The sequence below is a fragment of the Poecilia reticulata genome, chromosome 17, assembly GCF_904066995.2.
Source record: "Poecilia reticulata chromosome 17, P_reticulata-male-v2, whole genome shotgun sequence".
Classification (NCBI taxonomy): Eukaryota; Metazoa; Chordata; class Actinopteri; order Cyprinodontiformes; family Poeciliidae; genus Poecilia; species Poecilia reticulata.
Window position 1 is genome coordinate 17,474,932 of NC_088846.1, and position 18,201 is coordinate 17,493,132.

The 18,201-nt window shown below is 38.4% G+C and overlaps 1 protein-coding gene across 1 annotated transcript; it reads right to left on the bottom strand.

Annotated features, from left to right (window-relative positions):
• Nucleotides 1-3,561: 3,561 nt before the first annotated feature.
• Nucleotides 3,562-17,396, bottom strand: prkacbb (protein kinase, cAMP-dependent, catalytic, beta b). The gene is made up of 10 exons (XM_008434216.3): nt 16,952-17,396; nt 10,776-10,837; nt 10,570-10,698; nt 10,197-10,295; nt 10,025-10,107; nt 8,818-8,944; nt 8,628-8,723; nt 7,488-7,610; nt 6,604-6,768; nt 3,562-3,909 (listed from the first exon to the last, which is right to left on the bottom strand). The coding sequence occupies exons 1-10, from the start codon at nt 16,995-16,997 to the stop codon at nt 3,784-3,786; spliced, it is 1,056 nt and encodes a 351-aa protein (XP_008432438.1). The 5' UTR covers nt 16,998-17,396; the 3' UTR covers nt 3,562-3,783.
• Between the last annotated feature and the right edge of the window lie 805 nt (nt 17,397-18,201).

Below are 18,201 nucleotides of genomic sequence, written 5' to 3' on the forward strand. Positions count from 1 at the left end.
CCGGGAATCGAACTGGCGACGGCCACGTCGAGGACTAAGGCCTCCATATGTGGGTTGTGCTTAACCCTTGCGCTACCACAGCACACCTTGAGTCTTTTTTTATACTCCCATAAAAAATGTTACAATTTTAAAGGCTTGCAACTTGCTTTCTTTGATTCAAGACTGATACCAGCATAATATTTACTGCTCATCTATTTTACATGCAACAGTCCACATGCAGTATGCAAGTAGACTGCTTAATTTTTTGCTATTAGTTTTAGATTACTGAAATGTCTCTCCCCACACAGCAGTCATAGGCAGGGGTGAAAGTAAGGGGGTACGGCAGGGTACTGCGTACCCCTAAAAGATTTAGAGGGGGTTCGCAGTACCTGCAAGAGAGAGGAGCGGCTGTCTGCTGTAAAAAATCAGTGGGATAAACTGCAGCCGCGACTGCGCCCACTAATTAGCCGTGACTGACTCGTTTTTCAAAAACAATCTAAAACAGACTTAATCAGTTAATAAATAACTTTTTTCCTATTTCATATTGTTTCTGAACTGTTCTTGCTTTGCTAGAGCAGCGGTGCAACACGTGGATCGCGGAAGGTTTTGAGTCGATCTCGGCATTAGGTGACAAACTGAAAGCAGCCAGGACGCTGAGAGCAGCACGTCCTCCTCTGGCTCGCTTAAAATGTTCAAACTTTATTAAAGAACAGCAATAAAAAATGTTCAAATTAATGACCCAACAACAATAATAATCTCAGTGATTATTATTTCAACAAGGTGTTGCGCAATTCTGTGCGTTTCGGTTCCATTACCAAAATAACAGAGCAGGAGTTTAAAATTAACTAATCAACCACCACTGTGTTCAGGGAGGCTTATTAATGATTGCAAAATAAATATCAAGCCTGAAAACCTAATATCGTAACGGACTAAATGTTATATTTTTAACGCAATCTCTGGTCGGCTTGTGGAGCGCAGGAGGTTGCCATGGCAACGGGTGTGCTGAAAGAGACGAAGAGTAAAAATGTGCGAGTGGTTTAGAGTTGATCACCTGTTCGGGTTGTTTTAACTTTGTTTATCTTTGTTGTGGCGCATCACAGCCACTGTAGTTTCTGAGCATTCAATAAACGACAAACTTGGACTATACCTCATTCTTTGAGGTATAGTCAAAGAATGACTATACCTCAAAGTAACAAATACATATATTTGTTAAATATATGTATTTAACAAATACAAATATATGTATTTGTTAAATACATATATTTGTATTTAACAAATACAAATATATGTTTGTATTTGTTAAATACAAACATATATTTGTTTGTATTTAACAAACAAATATATATACATATATACACTGCTCAAAAAAAATAAAGGGAGCACTTTGACATTTAAGTGAACACTGAAGTGTTCCCTTCCCTTTATTTTTTTGAGCAGTGTATATATATATATATATATATATATATATATATATATTGTCATAGTACCCCCAAGAATTTAAAACTACTTTCACCCCTGGGTAGATGGAACTTATTTCATAAAACAAAAACACAAAATAGAGTATTTTCTATATAATAAATTAAATTTGTGTGTGTGTTTTTAATATTTACAATGGGACTTAAGTTTAGGTGCGACTTTAATAACGACTTTGAATAAATTGTGACTATATAAACAATAATTAGTCTCTGCATAGCTAAAGATTTATGATTTTGTTTCCATTTTTAATATTGACTATTCGTTATGAAATGCAGGTAAAATTAAAATGCATTTAAAATTGGAATTATTACTAAAACGGGCAAATGTGGTAGAAAAAAAAGGAATAAAAATATATTCTAACAAAATTAAGTATTTGATTTATATTAGCATGTATGTTTCTTTTTATAAAGGAAAAAATATATTTATCTAATAATTTACCACTAAAGCATATAATCTTTCAGTAAGTCTTAAGTTTCTAATATATATTGACAACTTTAACACTTAACTGTTTGCTTCACATATGCACAAAACGTACATTAAAGCTGCAGTTGGTGACTTTATAACATGCCTGTGACTGCACTAAGACCCTCCTCCTGGCTGATTCTGTTTCTGACCAAGAGATGTATTGCTGCAAATGGCAATAGAACCACCGGTAGGAGGCAGAGGAGCTTGATTTCTTCACAGATTACTTGTCTGATGTTGTACTATTGGGAGATATTGATCGGTTTAACAAAAAAAAGTGATTTTTTTAAAATGAAAATTAGAACGTAAATAAAAATGAAACAACTAATTCTATACAGTAAAAAAAAAAATCAGATTTTTCAGACTTCCCATCGCAAAAAAATAACAACCCCCCCTTTTTTACCGATTCCTCTGATAACTGGTATAAGAGCGCTTTGAACTCGTGGAGCGTCCATCCTTCAAAAAAATAATAAATAGATAAATAAATAAATAGGATGACCATAGCTGAAATAATATAGCTGTCAAACTTCAACACTTTTAAAAATAAAATTTATTAGCATCTCTAACGTGTATAAATAAAAACATATGAACAATGCATATATGGATGTTATGAGCTTAACAGGAACAGGGTTACATGTGATACAAAGGAGCAGTCTTCAGTTTAGCCAGTGTTCTGTGAGACAAACTTTGAAATCAAGCTTTCAAACACGCATTACCTAGGAGTTGCAAACCTGTCACAAGAATTCAACAAATTTATTTGGGGTGATATATAATAAATATGTCATATATATGTAGATTTCCCTTTCGCTCTTAAAATTTTATAACATCTTCAATACATAAAAAAAAAATATTAATAGTGCTCAGGCACAAAGCGTGAACACTATCCACACTGAGCTTTTTGACTTAAAACACTCCAAATCCTCAAAAAGGATTTATTTATATCCCTTTAATGAATATCTATTTTCCCCACAGACTTGTGACAAAAGGTCCTGAGGGAACCCAAAATTGAGGGGCAAAGACTAACCTTGAACACAAGAACAAAAAACAAACCCCGACCAAAACCAGCAAGATGGCAGAGTATATCATTTAAATGCAACTATTCAACTCCAAATTCAGCAAACACACAGACGGACTTGCATTTTATTTAATGCAAGCTTTACCAGCTGCAATCTCCAAATGTGTGAAGGTGTGGAAAAAAAAGAAAAAGAAAAAAAAAGTGAGATCTGTTTGGGGGGTTGATTTGGCTTTCAGAGGCAAAAAGCAAAGAAAGGAAAGAACTTCCTTTTTTGTCAGCCAGATACTTTCTGTTTGGTCATGCTTTATACACTCAATATTTCTTTGTTGTAAAAACTGCAATATGCACCAAACGGACCAAATATTGCTGGGTACGCTGCCTCAACTTAGTGGGATGTGGACATCGAAATTACACTGACGATGGAAAAAGAAAAGCAAAACAACCCATTCTACTGTGTGCCAAATGACCTCCTAAGTCAGAGTGTGGACTGTTACTGGCCACAATCTCAATCTCAATTTTTCCACTCCCTTACAAAAAAAAAAAAAACATATCACATTTCAGTTGGGAACAAATACATCCAAAAACTAACTCCCTTCAAAGTGACAAAAACAGAAAAGTAAAAACAAAGAGTGATTTGTCTGCTTTAATACGCAGGTGTTTTTGACGGTGAGAAGTTTTCAACACTCAAGGAACACGGCGACCTCTTTCAGCCTTGTGGAATGAAGGGACTACGTAGATCTGAAAAAAAAAAAAAAAAAAAAAAAAAAGATGGTCCTCATTCCATCCCAAGTCTTTTAGAAGAGTGCAAAGGTCCCCGTTATGATTCCCTGATATATCCATGTTCTTCTGTCTTAAAAATCTGCAAACTCCTTTGCGCATTTGTCCGTTACAGAAATGCGGATAGCCTCCTCCTCGTAATCGTCAAAGTTGCTCGTGTCCCCGGGGCCTCTGCACTTTGGTATGAATGGAGCTTCCACCTGGAAGAACAAGAGGAGGAGTTTGATGACGTTCAGATTCCTACTCACACTGCCTGTAAGGACAACTAACTGGGAAGCTGTCAAATACTAAGCCTCTGTTGTAAAGTAAAAGGTAAAAACAGTTAAAGACTGATTTTTTTTTTTTTACTCAACCTTGGTGGAGAAAGAAAGCAAGTGGAGAGAGTGGAGAAAGGGGGTAATGAGCTCATGTTTGTACGCCATCATCAGGACTCTAGCTGCAGAGTTTTGAATGTATCGGAGCCTCTGTAGGTTTTTGCTAGAGGTCCTGATGAGAAGTACATTCCAGTAGTCCGGTCTGAAGGAGATAAACAACATGGACCAGCTGTTCGGGGTTTGAGGAAGAGAATATGGTGGAGTTTGGAAACGTTCCGGAGGTCATAGAGGGAGGCTTTGCAAGAGCGGTTGACATGAAATTCAAAAGTGAGGTAGAGATCCATTTTTACACAAAGATGATCTGTGACTGCTGATGAAAACCAGCTGTCACAAAAGATCCAGGTATAAATCTGGCCGATTATTGTCTGGTAAGTAATCATTTTAACTGGTTGCTTACCAGTCAAAGACACAATTTTTCAGACTTTTTCAGAAATGTTTAATCAGTCGAACGTCAGGAACATTACAGAAAATTTAAGTCGGCCTCCTTCGTCTATTCCAACACATTTTCGATCCGGTTAGCTTCACTGTCATGTTGGAACACCCTAATGCAATAATTTTGGACTGATCTGATGGAAGGAATTTTTTTTAGGATGAAGAACAGCAAACACCAAGCCTTATAATGTGGAGCATCAGTGACATACCCATTGTAAAGTAAGTTTAAGATCAATATGGACTGAATAGGTCATTACTTGCATCTGGTAGGAATTTCAGGTCAAGTTCACCTTTAAAAATACATTTAATTAAAAAACGTGTTAAGTTCAACACCTATTTTAACCCAATATGTGTGATTCTGATTCTATTTGGATAACAAAAATCCATAAATCCAATCCTCGTGCCCCAAATAATTGGCAAACGTCTTTGAATTGTTCCATATAAAGTCATTAAACCTCCACAAGGAGACAGCTCTAAAAGACATAATCAAAACATGACATTAATAAATTTAAGCACATGCAAACTTTACTGACACTCTGCAATGGGGGGGGCTGATCCTCTTGCTTCAGTAGCACATTTAAATGTCCCTTTTAGACATTTTATATAGAAGCATAATAAAAATACATGCCCAAATCTCTCTAAAAACCCCACTAATTAATGTCTTCGGGGGGATTAACTCTGATTAAGAGGCATCCAACTTACTCTGTTTATTTCCCTGAGTGAACAGCTAGTCTGCTGTGCTCGTTTCACTGTATGAACACTTATCTCACGCGTTCAAATTAACCAAAACGTTAAAGGGTATTAAAAATGGGAAGCCAAATTAATCAAACCGTGGAAACAAATCTTATCTCGTGCTCAGGCAATACTATTTCATGCTCACCATGTGGTAAAGCAATGCTATCAAGAGCATTAAATGTTTGTTTTTTTTGTTTAGTTTTTTACAATAAAGCTTCTGCGTGCATGTAGTGATGTTGGGTTACTTTGATGAAGAAAACGAATCTTTGTCTTGTGTGACTTTCTCCTCCACCAAATTATCTCTTAAACTGACTACTAAAGCTCTCGGCTCTCATTGCATTCTTTATGCTCTACATCATTATTTTCCACACTGATCTTTAAACACTCTTCTGCAAAAATCAAAGAAACGAGTCTAAAGCCAGATCGCACACTTTGAAAAACAAGAAGCAGCTGAAATGGTCACATTTCTTAGCACAAATTGAAATGTTTTGTGCAATTTTTGACAGACCAGTTAAAACACCTCCATCAGCTTTATATTTATTAAATACTGAGTGTGTTGGCTGCCAGAGTGACACACACAAAAACATATGACATGTTTGTGTGCAAACTAAGAAAGTGAACTAACAACTGCTGGCTGGGATTTCAGTTTTTGAAAACAATTAAATGATATCAATGTAACATAATACTTTTCATCTTACTAAGAGTCTACAGAGGCCAGTTAAAAACAAACTTTTTGTTATTTGAAATATTAAAGAACATTATATATAATTTCAGAACTTTTGCTACCTTTAATGTGACAAATACAATAGATTCTTGTGAAATGTAAAACAAATAAAATAAGATAGATGGAATAATCTGGGTGTATAAATGTGCATCCCCTTAAACTAAAACATTGTTGAATCAGCCTTTCCAGTCCAGCCAGTCACAGTTCTAAAGTTTGATTCTTCTCCACAATTGATTAAAAACAAGATGGAAACCGGTGATGAAGACTACTAAGAGCTTTAAGGCGACACTGAGGAAGCTGCAGGGATTTCTGATCAGTACCGATTGTGTTCGAGTGACTCCTGTATTCCTGAAAACTCCCTCCAGACAGTAGTCTTGTGGAGGAACGTGTCATAGTCTGATAAACCAAAGTTAAACTTTTTGAGCACAATTTCAAAAGGTCATTATGGTAACAAAAGAAATAAACACAAAGCATCAAATAAATGCTATACTTTCTAGAAACACCACATGGCATAATACCTGGAAAACTTTATGAGCAAAACGGCCAAAAACCCAAACAAGCATAAATCAATAAGCAGTTAACATGGGTCGGGCTCATAATGGTTATTGTTGTTATAAAACACGTCTTGCCTTTCGCTCGTAGATTGCGATCCAGTCTGTTGTGGAAAACCATTTGTGGCCTTTGATGTCATTGACGCCGTTCTTCAGGTTTCCGTAGCGTTTGGTCAGGTCCACCTGCAGCAAGCTTCTTAACAGGTCCTTCAAGTCAGAGCTGAAGTGGGACGGGAATCGTACCTGAAGGGAAGAAAAGAAAGTTTCAGAACTTCAACAGGTCTTAAACTGTGGCTTTTCATAAATTCTATATGCAACACTTGGAAGAAAAGCCATCAAGGATTGAACATCCTTTCCATTTTTGAAGTTTCTTAAAGTGAATTTACTATTCAAGATTCAAATCTTGAGATTTTTTTGTTGTTTCAGACTAAATTATTGGTGTTGTTTTGGAATTGTTAAACCCTGTTCAGTCTTTCGCTATCTGTCTAAATCCAGACATGATATAATGACACAGATGTAGAAAAAAACAAAAAGTATTTTCAGCAAAGTCTTTAGTTTATAAAACTATTTCATAAAATTAGTAAGCAATTTAAAGCAGAGATCTAGAATTAAATAGTATTAGTTAGATCCAGATCAGTTCTATGGACAACTCACTGAACATTAATATCATCAATTTTCTAATTACGTAAATGTGGAGATAGATGAGAAAAAAAACATACCGTCAGTTGTGTTATGGGCAGCTTTTGGTTTCCTAGTCAAGATTTGTTTTTCCACATTCAGATTTTGTGTTTTAGAAATGAAATGAGGAAAAGAATATGGAAAAAATTTTACTCTATACTCAACTTTCTTTCTGTCAAGATTTATCCAGACCTGGAACATACTAGAACCAAATTCCATATTTCATCATACTCTGCAGCAGCTCTGGAGTATGTAAATTCCTCTAGAGGGAAATTCCTTCTTACCTTTCCGGACACTATCTTTTCATAGATCTGAATCGGCTGATCTGCAAAGAACGGAGGGTAACCAGCTGCCATTTCGTAGATGAGAACTCCGAGGGCCCACCAATCCACGGCTTTGTTATAGCCCTGAAATAAACCAGGCAGATGTCTAAAACAAACAAGCCTTCTGACATCATAAAAGTGTGCATTCTTTGTTGGATCTAAATCTGATAAACACAGGTGTTAAACGTCCCATGCAGAAAAAAGAAAAAGAAAAAAAAAAAACAGAAAAAAACCAACCAAAGACTGACCTGCGAACAAATAAACACTACATTTAAATGCTCGAAGGCATATATTTTATGTGCTCTGACACTTTATAAATGAGTGGTTACAGCAACACAGTTATGTTAAAACACAACCATTAGTTGTATGAAGTTTGCATGAAGATTAAACCGGCTAAGGACACCAGAGGGCAAAGTAGCCTCACATGCTGAGGAAAAAGTCTTTGAAATCAGTGAAAAAGGTTTCACATTAATCTACTGGGTGAAGATTTTTTTTTTTAAGTAAAAAAGGCTTGAAATTTGTTTCTCCAGGGACAAATTTCAAGCTGACTATATCCGATCTGACTATATCCGATACTTCCGGCAGAACAAAATGTCTTAGTTGTGTCAACTTTTGCTCCTTTTTTTGACATTTTTTTTTTACTAAGCAAAGGAGCAAAGTGGTGTGCTTAACAAGGTTTACATTTATCTAAATCAGCAAAGACGGATGTTAACATCAGATATGAACAGGGCCACTGGTTGAGCTGGTTAAACATTGATGGGAGGGGCTGAAAGGGAATATGGTTTCATAATAACTCATAAGTCAACAAAAAATGAAATGCCTTTACTCCCAGCTGCAAATACCAGAGTACGGTAAATAGGTATATGGGATGCTCGTAATTACACAGCAATATAATTTTATTGGCAATGCATAAATCCGTCTGTGTTAGGTCTGAAACCGTTAAGGTCGTGTCTGTGAAGATGTGAAAGTGACAGAGGAAAGAATTACTGGTATTACACTTGGGAAGAACTGCAAAGGGCAATTAGAAAAGTACTACATGGGTTTTATGTTCTTTAGGGGGAAAGAATATATCATAATCAACTAAACAATTAAAGTTTATACTTTGCTTAGAATGATCTCTGGCGCGAGGTATTCTGGTGTTCCACACAACGTCCAGGTTCTTCCTTTTACTTTCTTGGCGAATCCAAAGTCTGTCACCTGAAAATTGTAGGGAAAATGGCGTATTACTGACCTCTAACCGTTTTGCAAAACGCTCCAGCATCATAAATTCATAGTCTGGACTGCAGCTCACCTGAAGGTAGCCATGGTTGTCAATGAGAAGATTCTCAGGTTTTAGATCTCTGTAGATGAGGTCTAATGAATGTAGGTACTCAAACGTCAGCACAATCTGGGCGCCGTAAAATCGTGCGTGTGGCTCACTGGAAATTGAGAGATGTATGTTTAGCATAAAAAGAAAGGAGGAAAAAAACATTTGAAAGAAAATGTAGAAGGAGTTTAATCTAGCATAAAAATATAAACCACATAAAAAAAAGCCAAGACACCACTGCACAGCAACACTTTGTATAATTGGGGCATGCCATAGCAATGCATAGGGAGAGCAGTGACTGACTTTCTCAAGAGGAAGTCTCATTGATCTTATCGAGTTATTTAATTCTTGCGAAGCAAGTCAGTCACTGCCTCCATGCATTGCACGGCAGGCACCTATTGTTCTACACCTAATAGAATGTCTCTATATTATTCTTCATTTTTCTTCCGTCATCGTTAATGTGGCCCGAACCGCTGCGTGCACCCCCACAAAAGTGGTGCCTGCTCCCTTAAAATGTTTTCAAAAATTTGCTAGCGCTTATGGTTTCTTGTCAGGGGCCTTGAGAATGACGCTGGGTGTCTCCCAAGTATAGAAACTCTGTCTCCAAAGCCAGCCCAGGTGAAAATAATTAATTACCATAGCAACGGGTCCCAGCCAGAGGCAGTGAGTAGTCTCACAAAGAATCGCAGAGAGGTCTCACAATGCATTGTGGGAAGAATACATATTTCCTGTGACTATTCATATTTTATTTAGATAAAATAATTTCTCTGAATTTTTGAGTGTGAATTAAAATCCTTGGTATGAAGGCTGAAAGATTTAGAGAAATAAACAATTATCGACTGTCTTTATGTTTTATTATTTTGTACCGTGAGTGAGAACTAGATGTGCGAAGCTTAAAGTCTTCAGTCTCGGACAGAAGATCATTAAGCATTAGGTTCTACCAGTTCACTGTTACAGTAAACCAGATCAGTCATAGAACTATGGTGATGGATCTGGAAAGAGCTTCAGTCATTGAACATTGTTGAAGAAAGTAAAGTCCTTTAGTGCTGTATGTTTATGCTTCCTATTAATTTCAGGTTGAAAGAGCAGTGTGCAAACTATAGCTAAAATGTTTGATTAAAGTTGACGGGCACACTTTGGCATGTCCCGTAAAATTTCTGCAGGAATTTTCTGGTTTACATTTAATCCTCACCTGAATCTTCCAATTCGTCTTAAGTGAGAGAACATCTCTCCTCCTGGAATGTACTCCATTACCATGTACAAATTGGAGTTGTCCTAGAAATGAAAGAGGCTCCTAAATGTTCCAGAAGACCAATTAAAGGATTTTTTTCAAATTTCTACATGTCAAGATAAGCAAAGCATACCTTAAAGGCGTACTGGAGTGTGACGATAAAAGGAAAGCTCACAGCTTGTAATATCCTCTTCTCGTTTAATGTGTGTTCTATTTGCTTAAGTTTCACCACCTGACAGATAAGGAGATAAGATCGTCAATCAGATCCCGCCAACGGAATAGTAAGAGGAACTCAAGCAGGCAAGGCAACTTGGAGCTACTAATGATCTATTTTTCTAAAGTAACACTGTAATTCATAACAAAATGCCATTTTTAAGTACAAAAGTGACTATGCTCTTGGATGTGACAAATGGCACAGTTTTACTAAACCCTAAACATTTTTACTGCATATAACATTAATACTTGTTGGAAAATAAAGCTATAGTCTTAATAAAGCTGCCACCAACCTTCTGCTTATCCAGGATTTTCATGGCAAAGTACTGTTCTGACTCTGTGTGTTTGACCAGCATGACTCTTCCAAATGAGCCCGTACCAAGAGTCTTTATCCTGTCAAAGTCCTCTAGGCACGTTGAGCACTGTGGAAACAACCTCGGGTTATTACTGAATGTGCCAAGACAACAAAGGTTACATTTAACAAACAAATCAGGCTGACCTTTGGTGGGTTTTCCCATTTCTGTAAGAAATCTTCTTTGGCTTTAGCCAGAAACTCTTTAACTGGAAGAAAAATGAGACGCACCACAGACAGAGTGAGCTGGCATACATTTAGTTTGCGTAGAAGCAATTTTGCATTCAGGTTCACCACACGTTTGGGGCTTAACTGGTCTTAGCAAATAGATCAAGGAGAAGAGGAGAAGGGAAGAAAAGTAGGAAATGGAAAAACTCAAGTCAAGGAGGAAGAACACAAGCAGAGTTAACTCTCATCTGGATATGAAATGAAAGGAAAGTAAGGAAACAAAAACACAAGACAACAATATCAATGAGAGGACAGGCAGATGAGTGATGCATGCCAAGAAACTCAGCATTTCTGTCATTTAGTAGTCCAAGTCAAACAGGAAAAAACATCCCTCAGAAACCACAGGATTTGTTTCTCTGGGCATCACCTTTGGTAGAAAACACTTAAAGGAGGATGTTAGTCATTTCACCCCTTTTACCATTACATACTTTTGCAGTTTTGGTTGATTTGTACGACAACTTTTTCCAGGTATGGAAATAAGCCGTCTAAAATTCACATTAATTGGTACCTGGCTTTAAAAATTTATTTTTTAAATGCTTTCACAACCAATAATTGAGTGTTGGGTCATTTTCTGTTTTTGACTTGTGAGCTGTGAGTAAATGTCACTCATTATTAAATTAATATGGGCTTTACAATATAAGGAAAACAAGAAATTTTGATTATATTGCTAAATATTTGCAAAAATGACACCAATTTTATTAAGTCAAATTTCTTTCACTTTGTCGTTATCTTGAATACCCCACTTCTCTGTTGGAGTTCTTTCAGACTGAGGTCTTAATCAGGCAGAGGAAGTCCGTCCACCTGAACAAGCATATAACTGACAAGCACGGTTGGAATGCATTGCACCTGACATATATTAGTCTACCAAATATTACCTGCAAGCAGTTCTTTGCACTTATGATTATGACGAAATTGTGATGATGAATATAACTGATACATTATGCGGCTCTAGTTTCGGTTCTAATCTGCCATATTTCACAACAGTTGTTTGGCCCAAACAGAGATCAGAACCACAAGCCTTGAAGACACGTAGTAAAATTAAGAGATGCACCGATAGGGCTTTTCCTGTTCCGGGTTTCTATTAGGTCTGATATATAATTGTGCTTAGGCCTATAAACATATAATTAAAAAAAAAATAAAGTGCACATTCTTTAGTAAAGGTAGTGCTTTTGAATCCAGTAAGAGCGCTTACTAAAATTTCTGCATTTACTTGCTGATCACTATTCAGATCAGGTCAAGAGAACGGCTGATTCTGGTCTCAAACCTTTGATTGGTAACTCTCCAATAAGACCAAGTCTTATTGATCTTATCGAGTTATTTAATTCATTAATAACTCAATAACTTATTGAGTTTAATTGATAACTCAATGAGTTATTTTATTAATTGAGTTATTTAATTTAATTACTCAATTAAATTAAATTTAAAGGTCAGACTGGACAATAAATCAATAACAACATATTGTGATAGACGCGCTCAACATCAATAGATAATACGTCTGATAGAATTTTCAATAATTTACTGAACTCTGATCCAGATCCGCACAGCATTCTGGGGGATGTAGGCAGAAGAAAGGCTTTAGCTGCACAACCTTTCTACAGTCATGGCCAAAAGTTTTGAGAATGATTCAAATGTTAATATTTACAAAGTCTACTGCTTCAGTTTTTTATAATGGCAATTTGCATATACTCCAGAATGTTTTAGGGTGATCAGCTTAACAGCAAAGTCAATATTTGCCTAGAAAATGAACTTTATCCCCCAAAACACATTTCAACTTCATTGCAGCCCAGCCTTAAAAAGACCAGCTAACATCGTTTCAGTGATTGCTCCATTAACACAGGTGTGGGTGTTGATTAGGACAGGGCTGGAGATCAATCTGTCATGATTAAGTAAGAATGACACCACTGGACACTTTAAAAAGAGGCTGGTGCTTGGCATCATTGTTTCTCTTCTGTGAGCCATGGTTATCTCTAAAGAAACACGTGCAGTCATCATTGCACTGCACAAAAATGGCCTAACATGGAAGAGTATCGCAGCTAGAAAGATTGCACCTCAGTCAACAATCTATCTGATGATGCCATCAAGAACTTCAAGGAGAGAGGATCCATTGTTGCCAAAAAGGCTCCAGGGCGCCCAAGAAAGACCAGCAAGCGCCAGGACCGTCTCTTAAAAGGGTTTCAGCTGCGGGATCGGGCTACCAGCAGTGCAGAGCTTGCTCAGGAATGGCAGCAGGCAGGTATGAGCGCATCTGCACGCACTGAGGCGGAGACTCTTGGAGCAAAGCCTGGTCTCAAGGAGGGCAGCAAAGAAGCCACTTCTCTCCAGGAAAAACATCAGGGACAGACTGATATTCTGCAAAAGGTACAGGGAGTGGACTGCTGAGAACTGGGGTAAAGTCATTTTCTCTGATGAATCCCCTTTCCGATTGTTGGGGACATCTGGAAAACAGCTTGTTCGGAGAAGACGAGGTGAGCGCTACCACCAGTCTTGTCTCATGCCAACTGTAAAGCATCCTGAAACCATTCATGTGTGGGGTTGCTTCTCAGCCAAAGGAGTCGGCTCTCTCACAGTTTTGCCTAAAAACACAGCCATGAATAAAGAATGATACCAGAATGTCTTCCGAGAGCAACTTCTCCCAACCGTCCAAGAGCAGTTTGGTGATGAACAATGTCTTTTCCAGCATGATGGAGCACCTTGCCATAAAGTAAAGGTGATAACTAACTGGCTCAGGGAACAAAGCATAGAGATTTTGGGTCCATGGCCTGGAAATTCCCCAGATCTTAATCCCATTGAAAACTTGTGGTCAATCATCAAGAGACGAGTGGACAAACAAAAACCTAGGAATTCTGACAAAATGCAAGCATTGATTGTGCAAGAATGGACTGCTATCGGTCTGGATTTGGTCCAGAAGTTGATTGAGAGCATGTCAGGGAGAATTGCAGAGGTCCTGAAGAAGAGGGGTCAACACTACAAATATTGACTTGCTGCATTAACTCATTCTGTCAATAAAAGCTTTTGTTACTCATAATATGATTGCAATTGTATTTCTGTATGTGATGAAAACATCTGACATACACACATGCAAAGCAGAGGGCAGCAGATCATGTGAAAATGTAATATTTGTGTCATTCTCAAAACTTTTGGCCATGACTATAGGCCAGCTGAGCAAGGTGGGTGACATCAACCAACTCACTCTTTGGTTACCTAGCAACAGCCTGTTGAGTAACTAGGGTATATCAGCAGTTTCGGGTTTTGCCTCATAACTTAAAATGAGGAGTGAAAACTGTGAATGAAACAGGAAAAGTCACATCAACAGACTGGCAGTATTTCAGACATTTAAGAAAAAAAACAAATCAATAATTATGGATGGACTGATAATATGAGCCATATCATCCAGCTTTATTTAAAATTGTGTTATTTAGATAGTGGGATCATTATTCTTTTTGACTGATCAAATGACTTCAACACCAGGATAAATTCACTGATGCATAATGGTTAGGCACAGTGCTACGCTTACCAGTGAGAAGTGGGAGCATGTTAGGATGAGATGGCAACAGCTGGGTGCAAAAGTACGAATTGGTGAAGGGGAGAACAGACCCGGAGCCTTTTAAGGAGTCTCACAAAACAAGCTTAAAATTTAAGCAAAAAACAAACCAATGTATAGGAAACACAGCGGACCGTAGATATCCAGATGGAGTGCAAAAAACAAAAAACAAACAAAAAGAACATACAAAAAAAAAGAAAAAACATGATCAAATCACATCAAAAGCAAGCATGTCTAGCAAGTTTCCACAAGGAACCCTTTGTTGCTCAGCTAGTCTGATCCCTCTTTTTTTTAAGCATACCAAATGTGTCTATAGATCACCATGGTTTTGCAGGAACAATCACCCACATGGATTGGATGATACAGAAGAGAAGACAGAGAAATAAAACACAAGAGTTCAAGTAAACAATAACAAGTATAGGACAACATCTACAAATGCCAAGCATATGTTGGGAAAGAAAAGCAACAGGAATGAGAACAAAGTTGATAATCACTTCAGGAATCTGAACAGAGACTGTCTATGGTGGCAGTCGAGGAACAGGTGTACCAAAATGGAATGCAGCAGAAAAATCGGTCATGCACATTAGAACAGATCAAAAGGATAACACAGGAACAGAAAATGTGCTTCGAAGTAAAAATATTGTTCAAATAAAAATATGGCTTCTTGCATGAAACAAATTCACTTCAAGACTTTATAGGAGAACTGCAACCATGCCTTCAGCTAGACGACCATCTCTAATTCCAGTGCTAAAACTGAGCTGGGCATACCATGGTTGAGTTATGCCGGCCTATCCTGTTACACTACAGTGTGAACATTGTACATGGAAGTACTGTGGAGCAAAATAGGTGTCGCAAAGGCAAGTGTTTAATCCTGCTGTCCAACTGTGAGTGTGTGGTGGCTCCACGATCCGTTCCAGTCAGAGACATCTTTATGTAGAGTAAACATATACCACTGTAGGTAACCAGGTCACCCCATCCAGAGTGGCTACACTCCAGAAAGATCTACAGCTCAGGGCACTGTGTCAGCGTAAACAGGTTTAAGAGTCAGGGATCGTAGCTGGATTCAGAAGGAGTGGCTGCAAGTTTAGATACTCTTCACTGATCTGATTGTCTTCTCTGTGAGTGTGTGTGTTTGTGTGTGCTGCTGGTTGGCAGCATTCACCATGCCTGCCTGGTATCTCTCAACAGGTCAATAAATCTCAAACAAATGTACCCACAGCATCATAAAGTGACTTTACTTTAAACAAACTCGGGCCATAACTGCACACAGACGGTTTGTGTGTTTTCAAGATCTCGAAGATGGGAAACTTTCCGTGAACTGCAAATCAAAACAACACCCGCACTCCATGCTTCCCAGTTTGCAACCAGGGTTATGATCTACAACATAAGCTCTTCGGCAATGATCGGCTGCACACATCAGGGTATAGGAGCGTAAAGCAACACCGGCCTAGGCCGAGTTACGTCAAAGCGTTCAAAGCTTGTAATACCCCTTATCCTCTGACGAAGGTCCGATGACAAGCTGCTACAGTCAATGACGAGCTGAGTGTGAGAAGTGAACCCTGATGGACTTTTACCACAGCACGATTAGAGAAGAGGGGCTTTGAACAAACAGAAATGGCACGATTCAGTGTTTGCATGCTTGTGCTGGGCAGACAAGAGCAAGGTCCCAGTTTTATGAATGGAAAGAGGGAATTTGTCATTTCTTCACCATATTTGGGCATGTTGCTGTACAGAGGGAGAAAGCTTTGTTTATGAAGCTAAGAATAAAAACGTGACAGCAGAGCCCTGGAGAGGGGGCAGAAACAGCCCCACACTGCCTTCAGAGAAAATTTAATGCCCATTTAGAACAATTATTCACGGCTCTCTGGTTTAACGCTGCAGATTGAAGATCATCAGTGCAAAGTTTCTGTCTGACACAGCTGGCTGTGTTGAAAAGCAGCCTGAGGCCAAACATACTATAAGACAACAACATCCTCCACCAGGGATGTTGAGGCAATGATGAGTTAAGTTTTTTTCTCTCTCTCTCGCCCATTTCCAAATATTTTTGACAGGAAAAGATTGAAATGTATGGCTGCAACTGTAGAAGGCCTTTACTGCTAACACTACAATCATGAGGGACAGAGGGGCCTTCAGAGGGCTAATCCCCCCCCACCACCATGCAGGCTAAAGTTAGCGGGCTAGCTAAGTTCCAGGGAATACAAAAATTACCCCTTTGAATTAGCTAATTTCAAAAATACAACAATAAATAACTTTAACAAATCCCCAATGCGTTTTAACTGCCCGTCCACGGGGTGGTTACTATTACTGGATTCCAAGACATGGAACCAAAACGGTCTGGGCAATATTTAAATTACAAAGATACAACAAAATACAAGAAATGTGTATTCAGTCATTTGTGGTTGATAATGTGAGAATGTGTGACGAGTGAGATGTAAAACGACTTGCCAGTTTGGACTATTCTAAACATAGTTTAAAGCTAGCTAGCAACTGGAAAGAGTTAAGACAAACAGGACTTATAAAACACCACCGAAGCTGACCGATAGCTAGGACTCACCGCTCTCCAGTTCGTTGCCCTTCTTGGCGGTTGCAGCGTTTCCCATGGTGTGGAAGTCGCTCCGACTAAGAGGAGATGGCGGCGGCTAGCTAACCTTCCTGCTGTTTTTTTTAATTTTATTATTCTTATTGTTTTTGGAGCTCTTTAAAACAGTTGAAACCGAATCAACGTAAACATTTACTCCCGTCGGATCAAATGATGTCCCGTATCCCTTCTTGCCCGTCCTCTCGCTCTTCTTCCTTCTGTCTCCCCCCCTCCTTCCCGCAGGAAGATTTCCACTGCTGCTACTTCAGTGATGTCTGCGCGGCTGACATGAAGCTAGCGGTCACTCGTTTATCAGGCTATAAGCTGCTGCTTCTACTCCAGCCCTCTCCGGCTGCTCAGCCGCATTCTGGGTGCTGAGCTCAGGGCTTGGATTGGCCCGAGATGTCGGTGTCAAGATACCAGACCATGTTGGCTTCCGCGTCTTTTTGAAGTAACACGATTGTGTCCACAGTTAAGGGATGGCATGTCAGTTCTTTGACTTTGTTCTGTGTTCCAGTTGTATCAATCGTGAGTAGGAAGAAATTAAAACTTTGCAATTCCGCCGTAGGATCTGATAAGTTTGAAGCAGGCATACTGAAGGAATATGTTAATGTTTTAGTATTTACTGCTTTTTAACAAATTATTAATAGTAAATCAGCGTTGTTCTATCTACCGAATAAGTATGTTTTTACTTCAGTTTCTTTACACAATATATATATATAAAAAAGTTCTGCTAAAGAAGCTGACTGTGACCGATATGCATATTAATGGAATGTTAAGTAGAAGGAAAATGTGTGGTTTTAAAAAAAAGCACAAACAACTGACAGGACTAAACATAGTTTAGTATACCGTAAGAATATGGCTAACAAATTACCAGGCCGGGACAGCAACTGGAATCAGTGCCTCAAGAGTCACCACATACAGATTTAGGTGAACCGATTTATCGGCCAACCGATTTATCGGTGATCGGCCGATTTTTATTTTACACGTGAAGCCGATCTTATCCACCAATGTTATCAACCTTGGCAAGATCTAAAAATCAGCCACTATGCTTTTCTTTTCTCTGGTGAGAGAGGTTTGACTGATAAACCGGCCGACCAGGTCATATCTGCACATTTACAGTTAGCAATAGCCACCCCATTGTTGCCAATTCAGCAACTTTCTTGATATATTGAGCAACATTTCAGACAAAAAACTGGTATCGGCCAAAATCAGAATCGATAAGT